General features: G+C 41.5%; 1 protein-coding gene across 2 annotated transcripts in view; it reads left to right on the forward strand.

The window, feature by feature from the left end:
* The first annotated feature begins 12,750 nt into the window (after positions 1–12,750).
* polr3a (polymerase (RNA) III (DNA directed) polypeptide A) overlaps positions 12,751–19,575 on the forward strand; it is a 60,703-nt gene continuing 53,878 nt past the window's right edge. For both annotated transcript variants that reach the window (XM_033612133.2, XM_033612134.2), the window contains exons 1-5: positions 12,751–12,961; positions 13,369–13,504; positions 14,896–15,033; positions 15,817–15,988; positions 16,108–16,262. In XM_033612133.2, the coding sequence (XP_033468024.2) occupies positions 12,918–12,961; positions 13,369–13,504; positions 14,896–15,033; positions 15,817–15,988; positions 16,108–16,262 (645 nt within the window). In that variant the 5' untranslated portion in view covers positions 12,751–12,917. The remainder of the gene's footprint in view (positions 12,962–13,368; positions 13,505–14,895; positions 15,034–15,816; positions 15,989–16,107; positions 16,263–19,575) is intronic.

The following is a 19,575-nucleotide window of genomic DNA, read 5'->3' on the forward strand; positions in this document are numbered from 1 at the left end:
CTTCCACTTGAGCAATACCAAACATCTGGCTAGTAGGGTGACAAAAGCTGTTGAGGCTGCAGAAGTCTGCTTTCTGTCTGAAATCAAGCACATAAAGTTAAAAAAACAAACTATTCGCTTAGAGCTTTACAGACGTAGCAATAGTGACCAAGAGGTGTGGGGCTAAGCAAAGCAAATGGACACTTGTTATGTTTATCCTATTTACAGTTATATTGTATCATCCCTGTTAAGTAACCTTCAGCACAATAGAAACTGTCCACTAATCCTCACAGGCCTCTCATATCCCATTATGGCTGAAATGAGTATATATTCATGCCTAAGAAACACCAAACAGCCTCATTATGAGTACCTTCACACCATCATGACTCCAAAAACCTCTAGTATAATCAAGAGCTGCTCAAATTACCATAGTGGCCACGTCACACAGATCACATACATTAAAATACTTGTATATCCCTCCTCTTACATCATGCTGTTATTTATCTGTGCTGGATTAAAGCAGCGCAGCCAGTGAGTCAAGAAATGTGACTTGTTTCTTGGCTTTCTGCTGTCTTCTCCCTGAAGAGGCCCAGACCCAACCCTGCCATCTGCTGGCTCCAACCAGGTGAACAAAAACTCATTCCGGCAGATGACCCGCAGCACCCTGCGTTCCCACTGTGAGGAAAAGATGTCAGACATCCTCATCCTCCAGCAGCGTCCCTCCTTTTGTTTTTTTAGGGGAGTTTAATTTTAAAAGCATGACACTTGTATGAGCAATAACAAGTGCTCTTAAATAGTCTTGGCATAAAAAAAGGTTCATTTATGGAGGAAGGAGAGAGCAGGAGGGAGTGTGTGTGTGTGTGTGTGTGTGTGTGTGTGTGTGGAGAAGAGACAGAGAAATGTGGGGAGGGTCGTTGGAGGGGGTTTCAATGCTTCTGAGAGGTGCCTCATTTTCCAGCACCATCTGTTCGTGGTTCTGCGAGCTGGAAGCCTCGTTTGTGTCAAACACCTCCCACACGCTCCGAGCAGCCAGACACCAACAGCAAGGACTTCATCACCTGTTTCAAACAACTGCACAATGTGACCCGATGCATCCGTTAACTACTAATCACACTGTGTTTGATGATGTTGTTAACCTGCTGGTTGAGAGGTTCCTTCCCTCAGGCTCCTTACAAAAGTTCCAACACGCCCTGAGCCACTGCTAATCTGTGCTTCGGTGGAGGACGACAATGAAAAGGTTGATGAAGGAAGAGAGAAGGAGGACCAGACCGGACCTGGAGGCTGGAGTCGACCCCGCTCCCCCCTACACCCCCCCCCCCCCCCCCCCCAGGAGGACAGAGATTGAAGGAAGACAGAGGCGCATGAACAAGGCCATGCTCCTCCATTTCAATCAGCTGCTGCCGTCTCACATGGCAGCAGAGCATCCGGAGGGGAGGCGCCGCCATGAATCCTAATTGCTCCCTTTTCACCATATTGCAGGGTGTTTCTATGCAAATCTGTCCAGAGAGGTATCTAGTTTATGCAAGGCCAACTGTATGAACTGAAATGTGAGCAGGAATCTCACTCAGACAAAAGCCTTGGTGGGGAGATGCTGGTATTATAATTCATTTGGATAAATTATTCATTTTGCACATGGCTCTCCTGAGTGCAGGACAGAGCGCGGTTTCACACACATTGCTAATGTTTTGACATGTATGTATTCCACCGCATCGATGGGCACTGGCCTCAAGTTAAGATATATGGCTTTAATAAGAGTGACGAAGATGCAAAATAATGAGATGTCTGGGAGGAGAGCGCCGGGGTGCCCACGGAGAGGCAGAGAGAAGCGATAACATTATTCTTCAGCGTGTGGACTTGTGTGGCTGTTACAGCAAATTCTGCCACATTTTTTTTTATACCTTTATGAATACCCAGTGATGCACATTTGAAACTCCTACAGGCGCGAGGATTAGTAAAAGCACAATTGTGTAAATCATTAGATTTGCTCACAGTCAACACGAGTGGCCAGTCGGGACCGTGTGCTGACATGATGGAAATATTTTATGTTTAATATTAATCACGGTGTTTATTTCTACAGCAGCTCAACATGCACTCAGGGATCAATAAAAGTCGTGATGATTTTAAAGCTGTCATAGACTCGTAGAGTATTATTTCAATTACTTCAAGAGCTGCAATGTGTTACAACTGATTCATTTGCCAGATCATAAGTCAGCTACATACTGGAAGTTTTTCCTGTGGTTCCAGGTTGGGTTGGAGTTCCTGTAGCTGCGGTGTTGGGTTGGAGGCATCTCCTCCTGTATGTGCTGTCACTGAAACTGAAGTTACTTTTGTTGTATTGGGGAAGGAGACTTGATCTTGGCGTCCTTTACCACCAACCCAGATGGTTCTCAACACCCACAACATTATTATGGTCTCCTTAGCCCTAAATTCCTTCGTTGTTTGTTTGTGTTTACACGTACAGAGTAGTCTGCACATTTTTAGGGATGTTTGTGCCAAAAATATGGTAACTTTGGAAGATACCCATTTGATTTTTCTGTCTGACTGTTCTGATTTAGTCCCCCATCTCCTCCACTAAAACTGTGGTAGGAAGTGGAATTTTTATGGCCACTGTGAAGGAGAGGAGCAATAGCAACCATCAAGAGCTCTTGTTATGTACATACAGTGTGTGTATATGTTTTAAAGGAATACTACACCCACAAAATGATAATTTGGATATCAGTTACTCACCCCCTGTTATGTTGAATTTGTGAAGTTAACAGTTTTTCTCGCATGCCTCCACAGTGAACGAAGAATCCAAAAAGAGAGAAAAATTTTGATGAATTGGCTTCAAATGGAGTCCACATTTAACATCAGCAAAACTACATCAAAACATCTGTTTATGAACTTTCATGTGGTATGCACAGTACTTCCAAGCTAAAACCTCACATCTCCCTATTTAAAAAACTTCTGCCTAAACAGTCTCATGCACGGATGAGTAGCGCACCTGGGTAAGCACGTGCCTGAACTCTTGTCACTGGAACGTATGAGCAATGTTCAAATGCACGTGTTTGCCCTGGCGTGCTACCCATATGTGAAAGTGTTTTAAATCAGCCCAGTCGCCAGAATAAATGTTGCTGTTTCACATTTCTGCAAACCATGGTTATGTTCCTTTTGTCATATAAACATTTGGAAAGTGATGTAGTTCAGTTTACATGTGTATGAGCTGACTTCAAGACCAACAAACTGGGGCGCGGAGTGGCAGAGCAGGCACCTTATGTATAAAGGCTACATCCTTGCTGCAACAGCTGCAGGTTCAACTGACCTTTTGCTAAGCCCCACCCCTTTGCGACAAGCTGTTGGAGTAAGCATGGAGCCCGCACTGTAACTAACTGCACTCCTTGAAGGAATATTATCATATTTTTGTAAAAATGAAACAGTGATTCCAGAGAGAAGCAGACAGAGGGGTCTACAGTCTGTGTTTGAAGGATATATCCAGGATGTCAAACTGACTCAGCAGCAACAACAGGTTAAACAGACAAAGATAGTTAGAAGCTAAAGCCGAACTATAGGCTACAGATCACAGTGTAAAAGTGAACCACCACATCACTGCTGATCGCCACACAAGACAATGAATATAAAGGGAAACTTTGCTGATACTGAACCAGCTGTGTGGCATCACAGTGTGTGCAGATGAACGGTGTTTGGCTTCACCCCCGTACTGCCGCCAGCACCTGGACCTCCACCGCCGGATGGGCAGGGATCTCTGGGGGAAGCCAAACAACGTTCATCTGCACACACTGCGATGACACAGAGCTGGTTGAATATCAGCAAAGTTTCCCTGCTTCCCTTCACTGGTTCCTGTACAGCAGGGTTGGTCTTTGTTTCACTGTTATAATCATTAAAAAGCAAAAGCAGCATGTGTATACATTAGTAGGCTATATCTTCAGTAGCTAGCTAGCTAACCCTACACTTTTCAGGGTCTGATTTTGGTTTTGGAACAGGGAAGAAACGTATATGTTTTTCCAACCTCTCCAGGTAACGAGTATCATTAACACACAATGTGCCCCAGGCACAACGTTTAGCTCCAAATCCACATGCTACGCTATGATTGGTTAAAATAATCCAGAATCTGTGTCTTCTCTTATTGTCCGTACAGTTGCATCTGTTATAAAGCTCACAAACAGGATGTGCTGATTGATCACCAAACAGATCTTATAGATCAAACATTACTGTCTGAGCCCAACGTTACACAGCTCCATTATGCATTGTGTTGATCAATACAAGTTGTGAGAAGAATACAATGAAGCCCATCTCCATCGCCTCCATCACAACATACATACCCACACACATAAATGCACTCTGACACGAGGCTCTTATTACTGTGCCGTCCGTCACAAATGACCATAATCTATACCGTGCTCCCAATGGCTCTCCTGGGAGGCTCCCCTCATTTCATTTTTCATCTCATCCTCTTTCACTTTATTTCCAGTAATTCAAACCCACTAAATCAAAATATGAGGAGACACGGAGGCCCGCTGTTTTGACAAGTTAAATGACTAAAGGCAATGATGTGCTTCCCAGCCAGTCTGTAAGCAGCACACGTCGCCAGCCACCGCCTCGCTGTGCAAACGCGCATGTGTGTGCGGACGTGCGTGCTCTTTCCATGTGCACGGTGCTCCTTATTCCTGCAGCCACCCGACCCTCTGCAGCATCTTTTTGAGGTGAAATTGAAATGGATTGTGTAGCTCAATATTTTATTGACATCAACTTCACAGAATGTTGCTACAGTGACACCGGGGATAATTATTTCACCACAGATTTCTTCCTCTCCGCATTTCTCTCTCTCCCTCTCTCTTTCTGCCTTCCTCCAAGCCCTTCCATTCCTGTAGAGAATTAGTTCTGCATAAATTACCCAGTGGAATATTGAATCAGTCTCCAGCCACCAAAGGCGAGTCTGTGTGGCTGATTACCGAGCAGTGCGCACAACACGCATGCAGACAAACACACACAGAGCAAGAGGGAGAGGGGCCTCTAAGCGAGGAGCTGACACCATTGCAGAAAACATGGTAAGAGGAGGAGGAGGAGGATGAGGAAGAGGTGGGGAGGAGGGGGATCAGCCAATCTGGATATGGAGAGCGAATGCTGTATTAGCCACCCCAGCTACACACTATATCTGCTCATTACTTAGTCATTAGCAGGGGCATGGTTTTAAAGGAGGGAGGGATCAATCAATTGTCATGGGTCAATGTTTTGCAGCCCCATTATGAACCTTGGGTGGCTCTGTAAATTAAGCACAGTAATTACTCATGTTAATTACACAAAGATGGTGGTCACATTGATCTACAAATACGTTTTGCATAATGTAAATGGTATGATGAGTAAACACTGGGTTGCACTTGAGTATTTAAAAGGACGGAACCGCACTGAACATGATGAAAGAAGGAGAGAAAAGAGCTTCATCCTTTATTTATTCTGGTGTGTAGCTCTGAAGCCATTAGTCAATCGATTAGTCAGTTAACAGAAAAATATTTGTGATACTTTATTAATCAATTATCAAGCAAAATATGCTAAGTATTCCTTTGTTCCAGCTTCTCAAATGTGAGATGTAGGCACTTTCTCTGTTTAATTTAAAGTTCCACTGTGTAAGGTTTAGCCGGATATAGTAGCATCTAGTGGTGAGGATTTCAGGTTGCACCCAGATGGAACTTCTCCCAGTTGGAATTCCTTCAGTGTTCAATGTCCAGAAGATTTTTACCAGGAGCCAAATTATCCAAAGAAGTCTCCTCCTCTCCAAGACAAACAGACACAGTGATTTGAACCGGTATAAACACTGAATAAAGCAGTTTTATGTATAAATCAGTGATTCTCCTATGCTGTTTGGCATGTCACAGACGGGCCACCAGCTCAGCAGCTGCTAATGTGTGCTCACCTTGCTTGTGATCCAGATGATCAGCAAGTTTTTACCAGGAGCCAAATTATCTACAGAAGACCCAGGGATTAAAACTAGGGATTTAAAACTCTGAATAAAGCAGTTTGGCTTGTTGCAGATGTGCCACTAGCCCAGCACCTGCTAGTGTATGCTTACCTTTTTTCTCTGATAATACAGGATCCATATTTACTGGGAGCCGAATTATCCACAGAGGTCCTCTCCAGAACAACCTAATCAGGTGATTAAAACCAGTAACACTGAATAAAGTAGTGTCATGTTATAAATCAGTGTTTCCCCTATACTGTTTGGCTTGTTGCAGATGGGCCGCTAGTCCAGCACCCGCTAATGTGTGCTCACCTTTTTTTCTCTGATAACATAAGATTGAGACGTTCACGAGATTCTTACCGGGAGTTGAATTATCCACAGAGGTCTCTTCCTCTCCAAAACAAGGTGATTAAAAGCCACTAGCGCAGCACCTGCTAATACTGTATGTGCCCACCTTTTTTCTCTGATAACATAAGATCCAGACGTTCAGGAGATGTTTACTGGGAGCCAAATTATCTACAGATTTCTCCTCCTCTCCAAAATGCACTGATCAGGTGATTAAAACCAGTATAAACACTGAATAAAGCAGTTTCGTGTTATAAATCAGTGTTTCTCCAATGCTGTTTGGTATGTCACAGTTGGGATGCTGGCCAGCACCTGCTAATTTTTTTTTTTTGCGATCAATTTTTTACTTATTCATCGCTTACATAATAGGGGAGGAGCATCCCCATAGCTAAAGAAAAAACAAACAATTATTTACATACTGGGGAAAAAAAAGAAATAAACAAACAAAAAAAACCATCTTCACATCCATGAAACCAGCACAGCAAAACACCACCTGCTCTAATGCCTGCACCCTCCCTCCTCCCCCACACGTCAGCACCTGCTAATTCGTGCTCATCTTGTTTGTGATCCAGATGTTAAGGAAGTTTTTACCAGGAGCCAAATTATCAGCAGAGGACCTAGGGATTCAAATTGGGGATTTAAAAACTCTGGATAAAGCAGTTTGTACTTTATAAATCAGTGTTTCTCTGACATTGTTTGGCTCGTTGCAGACAAGCCACTAGCCCAGCACCTGCTAATATGTGCTCACCTTTTTTCTCTGATAACATAAGATCCAGGTGTTCAGGAGATTTTTACCAGAAGCCGAATTATCAGCAGAGGTTTCTTCCTCTCCAAAACAAACTAATCAGGTGATTTAAACTGGTAAAAACACTGAATAAAGCAGTTTCATGTTGAAAATCAGTGTTTTTCTAACACTGTTCTGCTTGCCTTGAAGGGGCTGCTAACTACTGTGGATGATGCAAAACTGTGAGTGGCCCTATCTTGAGCCAGTGTCTGGTTTGTTCATTCTGGGCTACTGTAGAAACCAAAGAAACATATTAATTATATTATATTCCATTTCTGCTAATATATCCCCCTAATTCCTACACACTGGACCTTTAACATTTAGATTTTGAACTGTACGTCAATCATAACTCTGGGGTTCTGGGAGCTTGTGAAGGGCACTTCCCATTATTGTGTGGCTTAATAGACTAAATGATTAGTCAATTAATTGAAAAAAATCATCTGGAGATGGCTGCAACTAGAGATTATTATTATTATTGATTAAGCTCTCGATTTGGTGGAAATTAGCTGAAGGCATTATATGGTCATCACATACCCTTGGGGCTTCAGCACATATGTACATACATATGAGCAAGAGGGAATTTTTTTTTTTCCATATTCTGCATAATTAATCTGAGAGCACGTCTCCGGATCTAAATCTAATACAGTACTGAACAGGGACTGCGACCAAATCCCTGGATCCCAAGTCCTGAGAGAGACCCAGTTTCCCTCAGTCTAAGATATTCAATTCCTCCTCAGGGTGTGTGTGTGAGCAAGTGTGTGTTTGCTCATGATTGGACGATTAGCCCACTGCATTTGATGCATAGTTTATACACAGAGATGCTCAAGAGGCAGTTTGAGGGGGGATCACTGAGCTGCCTCTCAAGCTGAAAAACATTGTTAGCAGCGGTCCCTACAGTGTTTCTGAGGATCATTTCTTATGCTCTTTATTTACACAGACTGATACATCTGTATATCCCAAAGTTACGTGTCCCCAGATGTGAAGATTTAGACACACCAAACTCTTCTGGGGGGATGCGTTGCCTCCAGAGGCAGATTTAGAAAGCCCACACCACGTTGAACACTATATCAGAGGTTTAATTAGAGGCCCTTCGTGATGTAAGTGGCAGCAGAATTATAAAATGGAAAATCAGATTCAGCCAGGCAATTTTCACCGTCGGTGGTTATCAGTTGACAGAACAATTAATCAGCACAAGCATGTTGTGGAAGGAAATCCTCATCAGGAAGTCATCAGTCGCCATCAGCGCTTCCACGCCATGGCATCAAACAACACAGGTATAACAGGTTTATTTAGCCTCTCTGCACCTCCTCTGTGTCAACAGCTGTTAGAAATGCATTTGGTGCCATCTAGAGGCAGGGTGTAAGACTGCAGCACAGATGACCCATGGGCCATCAGTGAAGTCTTTTGAAAGAAGAGATATTCCTTTAGAAATAATCCTCATAATCCTATTAGTGCTGCTTCACCACTGAATAATATGAATTCAGATACAAGCACATAAAATGTATGATAACACACATGCTGTTATATATTGTTGTATGTGGGAATATTTACTACAATACATTCATACACTGATCCTCACCCCAAGCATAAACATAACCCTCACAATAAACTCGACCTAACTCGAAATCAAACCTCCGGCTGTATCCTGACACCTGAGCTTCAAATAACTTTTTCAAATTTCATAAAGCACCAAAAAAGATGCTTAACACTGATCTTCCTTTGCAATTTTCTACATAATTTTTAGGTTGTATGGATTGTAAGGCAAAGCGTTCTGACGAATATATCTTTGGTATTAAAAATAACTCTTTCTTCAGTCAGGTTTGGTCTTACTGACATTTTAAATCTACTTAATAGATACATTTCTTTCAAATTTTGGTCACAATTTAGTTAAAATCAATTCCAGTGAGCATTTCTGCTTTTCCAAGATAATCCATCCACCTGACAGATGTGGCGTATCAAGATGCTGATTAAACAGCTTCATTTCTGCGATAAAATTCCACTCTAAGAATGTACAGTTTGATCACACAACACAAGTTTCAAGGTAGTGTGCAATTGGAATGTCCAGCAGAGCGGTTGCCCATCAACTGAATGTTCATTTCACTACAAAAATCTGTCTCTAATGTTGTTTGCATGAATTTGGCAGTACATCCAACCAACCCCACAACCGCAGACCACATGTACCTTCCCAGCTCAGGACCTCCACATCCAGCATTTTCACCTGGAAGATCGTCTGAGACCAGCCACCTGAACAACTGATGCAATGAATGGTTTGCACAACTGAAGAATTTCTCTAGCAAATTGTCAGAAACCGTCTCAGAGAAGTTTATCTGCATGCTCGTCATCCTCACCAGGGTCTTGACCTGACAGCAGGTCATCATTGTAACCGACTACAGTTGCAATGGAGATTTTCATAGTACAATAACTGTCTCAGAAAACACTGAGGTTTCACTGTATTATAGAATTTATAATATTATCAGTCAGAACGACCCTTAAAGAAATTAAACGGGAGGGTTCTGGTTGATCAGACGTCTTATGGAAACTTGAGACCTTTTTTTTAATTAAAGTATGTGTGAAAACTCTTACCTTAGAAAATAACTTAAATAAAGGGGATATTCAAAGTCCAGTTTATTTTTATTTTTCAGAATCATAGATAAGCCACTGTACATTTGATAACCGTCAACTTTTATATCACGGTATATCTTGAAACCGGTATATTGCTGCAACCCTGTAACCAACTTGTGTGGTTGTGAGATCGGTTGGATGTACTGCCAAATTCATGAAAATGACATCATAGACAGCTTATGATAGTGAAATGAATATTTAGTTTACAGGCAACAGCTCTGGTGGACGATCCAATTGCACGCTACCTCAGTACTTCCGACATCTGTGGTGCCACGTGATCAAACTGCACATTTTAGAGTGGCCTTTTATTGTAACCATCCCAAGACACACCTGTGTAGTATGATGCTGTTTAATCAGCATCTTGAGGTACCACACCTGTCAGGTGGATGGATTATTGTGCTGACTAACATGGATTTCAACAAATTTGTGGCCAAAATTTATGAGAAATATATCTACTGAGTGAATGAAAAAGTATTAGATCTTTAACTTTAACCTGTGAAAAATGGGAGCAAAATCAAAAATGTTATTTTTTCCCCAGCTTTTTTTGAATAACTAATTGTCCCTCAGCTACATTGGATCATTGTAACTACACTGTGTGTGAGTGTGAGTAAGGATAATATATTATTTGAGCAACACAACTCAGCAACCATCACAGCTGTATTGTCTTTTCATTCTCTTGGCAAAAAGGGGCAAACAAATTCACACTTGAGTACTAAATATTTAAATAACTTCCCATAGCATATTCTACTTAGGATTATTTCATTAATTTATAAAGTTATTCACCTTCTTGCCAAAAGATGATCTTCATCTTCCAGCATTTTTTTGACTTCAATCAATTTTCAATAAGATTTAGAACTAAACTATGGAATGATTTTTCCACCTGCTAAAAACCTGTATCTCTATAAAGTGTTAAAAAAGATGCCTAAAAAACATTTAACTGCTGTTTGTAATCGGTTTTCCTTTGCTTGTATTATTTGTCCATGTTTTGTATTGTTCTTTATCTTACCGCACTTTTGAGTTTTTAATAACTTTAAATTTTATTAGGTGGAGGCTTCAAAAAAGCCATTTGGGTTTTTTGCCTCTCCTTGCATTGTGTTCCATTATTCATTTTTCTTGCTTTTTTGTGTTTTAACTCTGCAAAAATCAAACTATATTATAGCTGCTGTGCAGGGATGGGTCAGGTCCGGGCATTTTTAGGCAATTCTGAGCAAGAAGCAGAAGAATTGGAAAACATTTAGGAAATTAGCAACACAATCTGCCTTTTTCATCAGCTGAGGCTTGAACTCACAACTTCTGAGACTAAGAATTAATTTCTATCTCACTGAGCTAATTAGTCAGTGACAACTTATGTGTAGCTTCACAAATTGACAAAGCCAGACGTGCAGGTTTAGCAGCCGTCCATGCATGGAAAAGCAGATTTCAAACCACTGTAAAAAAAAAAATTTAGTTATCGAGACATAAATCTGAAAATACACATATTGCATCTAGACAGCATGGAGATGTTGGTAATTTGTTTTAACAATGATTGATTTGCTTCATAAGTGAAAAACTGATGTTTAACTATTTGAGCTATGTGCAAAGTGAGAAGCCTCAGATGGTTTCACACTGAAGTATTGACACTGGATCTTTGTGCAAAGTTTGGTTTATTTTCAAGCATGAGAAGGCAGATTTTCTATCAGAAAAAAGACTTGAAGATGCTGCACAGTGATCAGTCACGCTCAGGCAATTTTAAGCAATAAGCTGGAGCACAAGAAGATGATTACATTACAATGTGGATTCTGCACCAGTTGAGGCTCGAACCCACAACCTCTGGAACCTTTGAGTAAGCCATTCACTGTTGTGTAGGAAAGCAGCCATCCGTGCATGGAAAGGCAGATTTGAAACAACTGTAAAAAATTCAGTTATTAAGACAAAAATCTGAAAATACACATATTGCATCTAGACAGCATGGAGATGTTGGTAATTTGTTTGTAACAATGATTGATTTGCTCCATAAGTGAAAAACTGATGTTTCAAATTGCCATTTTTACATTGACTCCAATTGTTCACATTAGAACAAAATTCAAAATGCTGTCAAAAAATCAGTTTTTGAGATACAATTCTGAAATTTGCCACACATCATCTACCATGACTCTAAAATTTTGTCATTTTTTTCATGAACATTGAAGATTTATTTAGCAAGAATTTGCATGTATATGTTTACAGTACCGTTTACAGTCAAACATTTTGATGCACTGTAGGCTCAATTTTTGATAAATCAGAAAATCTGAGAAACATAGCTTGTGTAGGACAGTCTGAAGATGCTCTGTAGCAAGTTTGGTGTCAATTGAGCAAAAATTGTGGGAGGAGATAGGTTTAAGAAGTTTTACTGTTTTTGAAAAAAAAAACAGTGATGAACTTCATAATTTTTAATAGGTTTAAATGTTTCTTCAGTTATTGGGGCTACAGTTTGATGAAAGTTGTGAAGTTGTAGCACGTATGGTTGATTTGTTATGAATTTTCAAAATTTCGAAATTTAGACGTCACCATCAGGACTATTGGCTTGAGTTTACAGCTGAGGATATCTGGCATGAGACTGGACCTTTGTGCAAGGTTTGGTGAGTTTTCACCCATGGGAAGTATGATTTCCTCGGAAGAAGAAAGAGAAGAATACCTAGGATTACAGTAGTGCCCTGGCAGTTCAGCTCCTCGGACCCTAAATATACAATATTTAGTACTATTGAAAGCATTACACATTCCAGCCGCTAGGCGTCAGCACTCACTTGAGACTGACTGCGCTCGCGCTCTTGTGGCTTCTCTTTCCTGCTGTTGTTGTGCGTAGGCTCGTGCTGCTTTCAAATACATCCTGTAAACTCGTATTTTCTATAAAACATTCACACATACTAGTTTTCGTTTTCTTGCCAGCAGATTCAACTTTGCGCTGTCTGTAAATGTGAATACCAACAAAACAGACGATACGATGTGTCAGCACACGCACTTTTTGTTCAAGTTGTTGCGACCACTTGGGATTAAAGTCTCTAGATTACCGATGAACCCTGAAGGCAGCACTCACTGTAGCTCGCATGCTATCAACACATTGCATTCGATTGCATGTTGCTGGCTGTTAGCGCTTCCACAACATGGGAAAGTAATGTGACAGCGTGCAGGTGATAAGTAAAGCCTGGCCCGCTGGAATGAGGACAGAATAACAGTTTAATTAGTCGTGTTGGTATTTGTTTAGGAGACGCTGCCAAAATGGTGAAGGAACAGTTCAGAGAGACAGATGTGGCCAAAAAAATGTGAGTGTAACAGCACTGCTAGCTAGCCTCTTAAGCTAGCTCGCCGGTTAGCTGGTGCCAGTGTCAGTTTGCAGTGTGGCTAGTATTGACAAGTTGTTTTAGGGCGATAATATTAAAGAAGATACAGTGGCCCCACCACACAGCCAAATAATTTAGTTGTATTATCATAAAGTAGTTGTTCTGACACGTAGGCTAAAGTAAACGTCATCACATTTATGTATCGACAGCAGGGATGTGTTGTGAACATGCAGTCACCAGGATTTGGAGCCAGTTAAATATGTTGATACACTTTGTTCCTGCTCTCCTCTCAGCTCTGCCTATCACCTGCATACTTGTTGAAAAATGTGTAAGAAAACAGACATGAACCCTCTCACTGCCTTTGCTTTACTCTTTGTACCTGTCTACAGAAGCCACATCTGCTTTGGGATGAAGTCTGCCGAGCAGATGCGTCAGCAGGCTCACATCCAGGTGGTCAGTAAGAATCTGTACAGCCAAGACACCAAACACACTCCACTGCCCTATGGAGTGTTGGACCACCGCATGGTATGACACGGACACAGTCTTTTCACTCTTTTATGCTTTGACACTAAAAAACGAGTGTGTCCAAATGCCTCCACAGTCTCATATAGAAAAGGTCCTGCACAATATTTATGTAGAACTGTTTCTTTTCATGGCAAAATATTTATGGGGGACCTCTCAGCTTTATTGCTGCCCTTTATTGTGGCATGATTATGTCGCTTGTAGATCTGCCAAAAAGGTTTTATTCCATTATGCTTACACAGCCTTTAACCCCTCATAATTTGTTTAATTTTTGAATTGATTTCTTGTGTGTTTAACTATTTGTGTGCATGCAGTTCACGTACACGGATCAGCCACATGAATAAAACTACAGTCAGGTGAAGTGGATGATATTGATCATCTCCTTACAATCCAATGTTCTGCTGGGAAACTTTTGGTCCTGGCATTCATGTGGATGCCACTTGACTCGCACCACTCACCCAAACATCGTTGCAGACCAAGTCCAACCCCAAGTGGAAATGATACTCTCTGATCAGGAGAACAATGCGGCATGCTACAAGCACAAAAACTGCTCAGGAATGGCCCGAGACGTGACAAAGTGAGCAAGGCATCAACCTGGTTTCTAAATTCACCAGATCCCAATCTGATTGACCATCTGTGGGACGTGATGGTACACTAGAGCCAAGTCCGGTTCATGGCAGGGCCTCCTTGGATCGGACTTGTCTCTGACCTGTCAAGGCATGGACACAGGACCTCTGGGGGATGTCCTGTGGTGTCTGGCACCAGGGCATTGGCAGCAGATCCTTTAAGTCCTGTTGGCTGTGAGGTGGGGTACCAACACGTCTCACAGATGCTTGATCAGATTGAGATCTGGGAAATTTCTAGGTCAGGTTGATGCCTTGAACTCTTTGTCATGTTCCTCGGGCCATTCCTGAGCAGTTTTTGCACTGTTGCATGGCACATTGTCCCTTGTCCCTGGGAGCGCCCTGCCCATCCGGGGAGGTACTTGGTCTGAAAATGTGTTTGGGTGGGTGGAGCGTGTCAGGTGGTATCCACATGAATGCCAGAACCAAAGGTTTCCCAGCAGAATGTTGCATTGCAGCGACATGATCGATGTTATTTCCCCTCACCTGTTAGTGTTTTTATTGTTGTGGTTGATCGGTGTATATAGGTAATGTAGTCTCCTTAAACTGCCAAACATCAGCATAATCAAACTGATGCAGGCATAACTGCATAGGAACGTAACACTTGTTGCACTTCATGTAAATGAGTACATGCATGTATTTTAGTAAAAAATCAGGGGAAAAGAAGTATTACATCATAAAAAGTTGTCACCCATTTCACATATAATGTCATGTAGCTGTAGTCCATCCTCATACTACAGGCTCATCCCTCTGCTCTTTTGTTTCCGGCAGGGCACCAGTGAGAAAGACAGACCATGTTTGACATGTGGGAAGAATCTGGCAGATTGCCTGGGACACTATGGCTACTTGGATCTGGAGCTGCCGTGTTTTCATGTCGGCTACTTCAAAGCCATCATAGGGATCTTACAGGCAAGTTCAGAATAAGAATTCGGTTTAGTGTCAAGGAAATTTTCACATACAAGGAATTTGCTGTCGAGTTTCGGTGCATAACATACACATAGTAAGAGAAAATAAAATTAGAAATAAAATTAATAATGGGACTTAAATATGGGATAGAATACACACATCAGTGTCAGAGTTAGTGGGGGTCCTGGTCCTTGTTGATGAGGCCATTTGCAGTCGGGAAGAAATGGTTCTTGTGGCGTGAGGTTTTGGTCCTGATGGACTCCAAGAGTGTTTCAAAGAGTTTACTCCCTTTATTTTCCAATAAAAATGGTAAAATTAGATGGCATACATTTTTAAAATTGTCATATTGAGACTCACACATTGTGAAGAACAATATCAGACGGTTATTATAAGCAATAGGGAGACCAGAATTCAGTCAGAAGACCCAGGTTCTGCACCGTGCAAGACGAATTAAAATGACTGGTATGCAGCACGCAGAAATATATTTTTCCTTTAGGTGTCACTATAGCATCAAAGTTAGAACAGGCTAAATATGTTTTTTTGGCAAGTCTGTCTGTATGCCCATCTCTCAAACAAGTAAATATGTGAATAAATCACCAATAAGATCGCGTAAATCAAGCAGTCATTATAATTTTATCCCACTTTGTTTATTGTAAATTCCTTAAGTTATGATTGTTTTCTGCATTTTTATATCACACAACAGTTCAGTCACAAGTTCACCTTTGCATTGGTGTGAGATAGTGTTTCACCTCCCTCATTGTGATGTGGTATTTTGTCATGTCTCAGATGATTTGCAAGACGTGCTCGAGCATAATGCTGACGAAAGAGGAGAAGCTGCAGTTCATGGATTTCTTGAAAAGGCCCAACCTGGCCTATCTCCAGAAACGAGGGCTGAAGAAGAAGATCTCTGATAAATGTCGCAAAAGGACAATCTGTCTCAACTGTTCCGCTTTCAATGGTGAGAAAAAAGAGACAATTTAATTTTGGACATTTACTCATTGACACAGACTTTTTGTGCCATCCATCCTGATGTAATAACTGGAAAAAGCTGAGTCATGTGTGTTTTTCACTCTTCAGGACCAGTGAAAAAGTGCGGCCTGCTGAAGATCATCCATGAGAAGTATAAAACAAATAAGAAGGTGGTGGATGCTTTCGTGTCGGAATTCCTGCAGTCCTTTGACACCGCCATCGAGCACAACAAAGTGGTGGAACCTCTGCTGACCAGAGCTCAGGTGAGCTTTATACACTTTCACACTTCGCAGTAGGTGTCACCATGCTGTGGTATGACAAGTGATGAGCCTCGGTAGTGTCAATTACATGTTTCAGATGATACGTCATGTTTGTAGTCGACCAATGAAGATGAGTTTACATATCACCTTGGGTTCGTCCTTCACCTTCTTAAAATGATCCCACACTTTGGATTTCCTGCCCGACATGTTATTAACTAGCCTGTGGAATAACTGCAGGTACCAGCCCTGGAAATTAACATGACTCCTGTCTGACTGCTGAGCATGGCCACTTCCTGTGTCTGTCCTTTCAAATTAAGTTCCCACATGGTCCAGTCATATAGGGTTTGATTTATTTTGACAAGGCGCAGCTCCTAATAGAGTTTCGGGGTTTTTTTTCCCCTGCGACTAAATGAACAATGAAATCTTGCCGACTAATGACCTCTCTGGTCGACTAAACATTTGGTCAGCCATTAGGGGGAAGCCCTAATAGTTACCACTCAGTACGTTTACATACACAGTTCAGCTAAGCTACGGCTATAGCTCGATTAGGCCATTGAATTCGACTACTGTCCTTGTCCCAGAACACAAGCACGGGAGGGGAGTCGATTTATTGACTGAAGCATGCCCGACTCTGCTACGATAGGTGGTGATATGCCCCCTTTCAGCTTGTTAGTGTTGGACCTTTTTCCGTTTGACCTATTACATCACACACCAAACAACTGACAAACAAGTTAGCTGCGGTTAACTAGCGGCAAACGAGTACCATGGTGGACGATTTCAGAGCTCTGTACATTTTGTCTGTCCAAAAATGCACAGCTCTGGATGTAGATTTTGCCATGTTGTTACTGGTTTCTTCTTCTGTTACGCATTTAATGCTATTCGACTTTCGGGTCAAAGCCTGGGGTGGAAACTTTGGAGCATGTGGAGAGCACCTCAGCCAGTTTGGGCTCCATTGAGTGTATACATCCAGCGGTAATTCAGCTCCCCCTGGCATTGTCTGGGTGTGTTAGTCTGATGATGTATGTATGATTTCAGTCGGACTAACATGTTAACATGTATTTTCAAAGTCCAGTTTTAGTTGGACTCGCACAATAAATCGATTTTCTCTAATGCCATGTAAATGTACTGACTGATAATGCTGTCACATCCCACAATGGCGGGATGGTATTGTCGTGGAAGCTTAGCACCTACCCTCTGTTAGCCGCAAGCCGCCAGCAAGGTCACCGCCATTTCAAGAACTGTGTGCACTCAGTCCTGCCCCAGACTCTGAATCTTAAATATGCTATCAGGGCTCAACAGTAAGGATTGCCTGATTGCCCGGGGCAAATAAAACTCACGATCGGGCATGTAAACTAACAACTCACTTGCCCGATCGGGCAAGTTGCTAAAAATAGTAAAAGTTAATAACTAATTAATAAAATAAATGTATTTTAAAACGTGCTCGTCTGCTCTGATGCAGCAGTCTCTCTGCCTGAAGTCACAGGCACAGCTGTGTAACAATGTCCTGCCCACAGCCCCCATTGATATTATTTTGCACGACGGACGCTTCATATAATAACATAACAACATACTATTTATGGTGTTATGTCATCGTGTCATTTCTGTCTCTACATGGTCACGCATTAACAATTCTCCTCTGCTCTCTGTATCGCGCACGGCGGAGTTTCGCCACACACACAGGTGAGCACGCTAGAGCGGCTTGGGCCGCATTTTCCTGACCAAACCTGACCCCGAGCCCGGTGCAGTTTGTCAGCTAACAAAGTTATTGTTATGGACACTGTAAATAACCAACAGACTGCTGTTACTCACAGACAAATGCGCTGCTCACACAGCAGCTCAGCACGGCACTCATGCTGAGCTTGTGTTGCGTTCAGGCGTTGTCATGTAAATAACAACTTCCAGCACTTAAATAGGTCATAGCACAAAACAGCAGCATGTCAAGTGACTTTTTACTTTATTATATTCCATAAAATTGTATGTTCCTAAATCTTGAGACACCTCATATGTAAGCTAGACAGACATTTCACCTGCTCATTACTGTGCACACATGTACTGTATGTACTTAGTCCTAAAGAGCCCTTCTGGTGCCAGTAGATACATAGAAACATCCCAGCAGGCTGTGCTTTGCAAGCATACAAAAAAGTTTCATGCATGTGAAAATTATTTTTCATGCGTGTGCTTCACCTCCGCTGCTACAACTCCATCCTAGGGGAAACACTGCTGTGTGCGTTTTGTGCAACAGGTGGATGTGGTAGTCTACTGGTAGAGTAGAGAGAGAGCTAAGTAGCGTTGAAGTAGAGTAGAGCAGGGCAGAGAGATGGAAGCAAGTATATAAAACCCAGTGTTAACACAGCAGAACTGGAGAGAGGGGTGAAAAATAAATAGAGGTGGGCATGGCTCAAGTAGGGCGCAAAATTATAGACGGAGAACGATTGACACATTTTTCACTTTAAGCCCTGACACTGTCATTTTTGTGTAGGAATTAAGCTACAATACATGACGTATGTTGTTTTAATTAATAAATACAGTATTAATAAAGATTACATTACATAAAAATAACTGCAGTCTTTGTTATTTGATAGCCGCTTAAATTAAACAATTTTTATAGGGCAAGTAAAAACTGACTTCGGGCAAGTAGATGTCTGACCAACTTGCCCGACCGGGCAAGTGAAAAAAAACCTTAGCGTTGAACCCTGGCTATGAATGACATCTACAGCTCCTTATTCCTGTATTGGTTAATGACATATTTCTCAAGTAAATCAGGAAAAATGGATAATGTTAACATCAAAAACTGATTTATTGAGAAGTTTGGATTATTTTCTAAATGAATAAAGGTTTTTGAAGAATATTGTGAGTATAGTCCTCAAACAAAGGTATGGAAATAGGTATTATATAAGTATTATTATCAGAAATCTTCACAGTGGGGCGGCATAGCTAAACTATCGTTCATTTTGTGATGAAAGCACCAAATTTGGTACACTCATTGCTGAATATACAGTACAGGTTGAATAAATGGTTGCTACGGCAACTAGGGTGCGTTTTTGCGATGCCCCAATATCCAGATTCATTCAACATACAGTACAGGCCAAAAGTTTGGACACACCTTCTCATTCAATGCGTTTTCTTTATTTTCATGACTATTTACATTGTAGATTCTCACTGAAGGCATCAAAACTATGAATGAACACATGTGGAGTTATGTACTTAACAAAAAAAGGTAAAATAACTGAAAACATGTTTTATATTCTAGCTTCTTCAAAATAGCCACCCTTTGCTCTGATTACTGCTTTGCACACTCTTGGCATTCTCTCCATGA

The sequence above is a fragment of the Epinephelus lanceolatus genome, chromosome 21, assembly GCF_041903045.1.
Source record: "Epinephelus lanceolatus isolate andai-2023 chromosome 21, ASM4190304v1, whole genome shotgun sequence".
In the NCBI taxonomy this organism is placed as follows: domain Eukaryota; kingdom Metazoa; phylum Chordata; class Actinopteri; order Perciformes; family Serranidae; genus Epinephelus; species Epinephelus lanceolatus.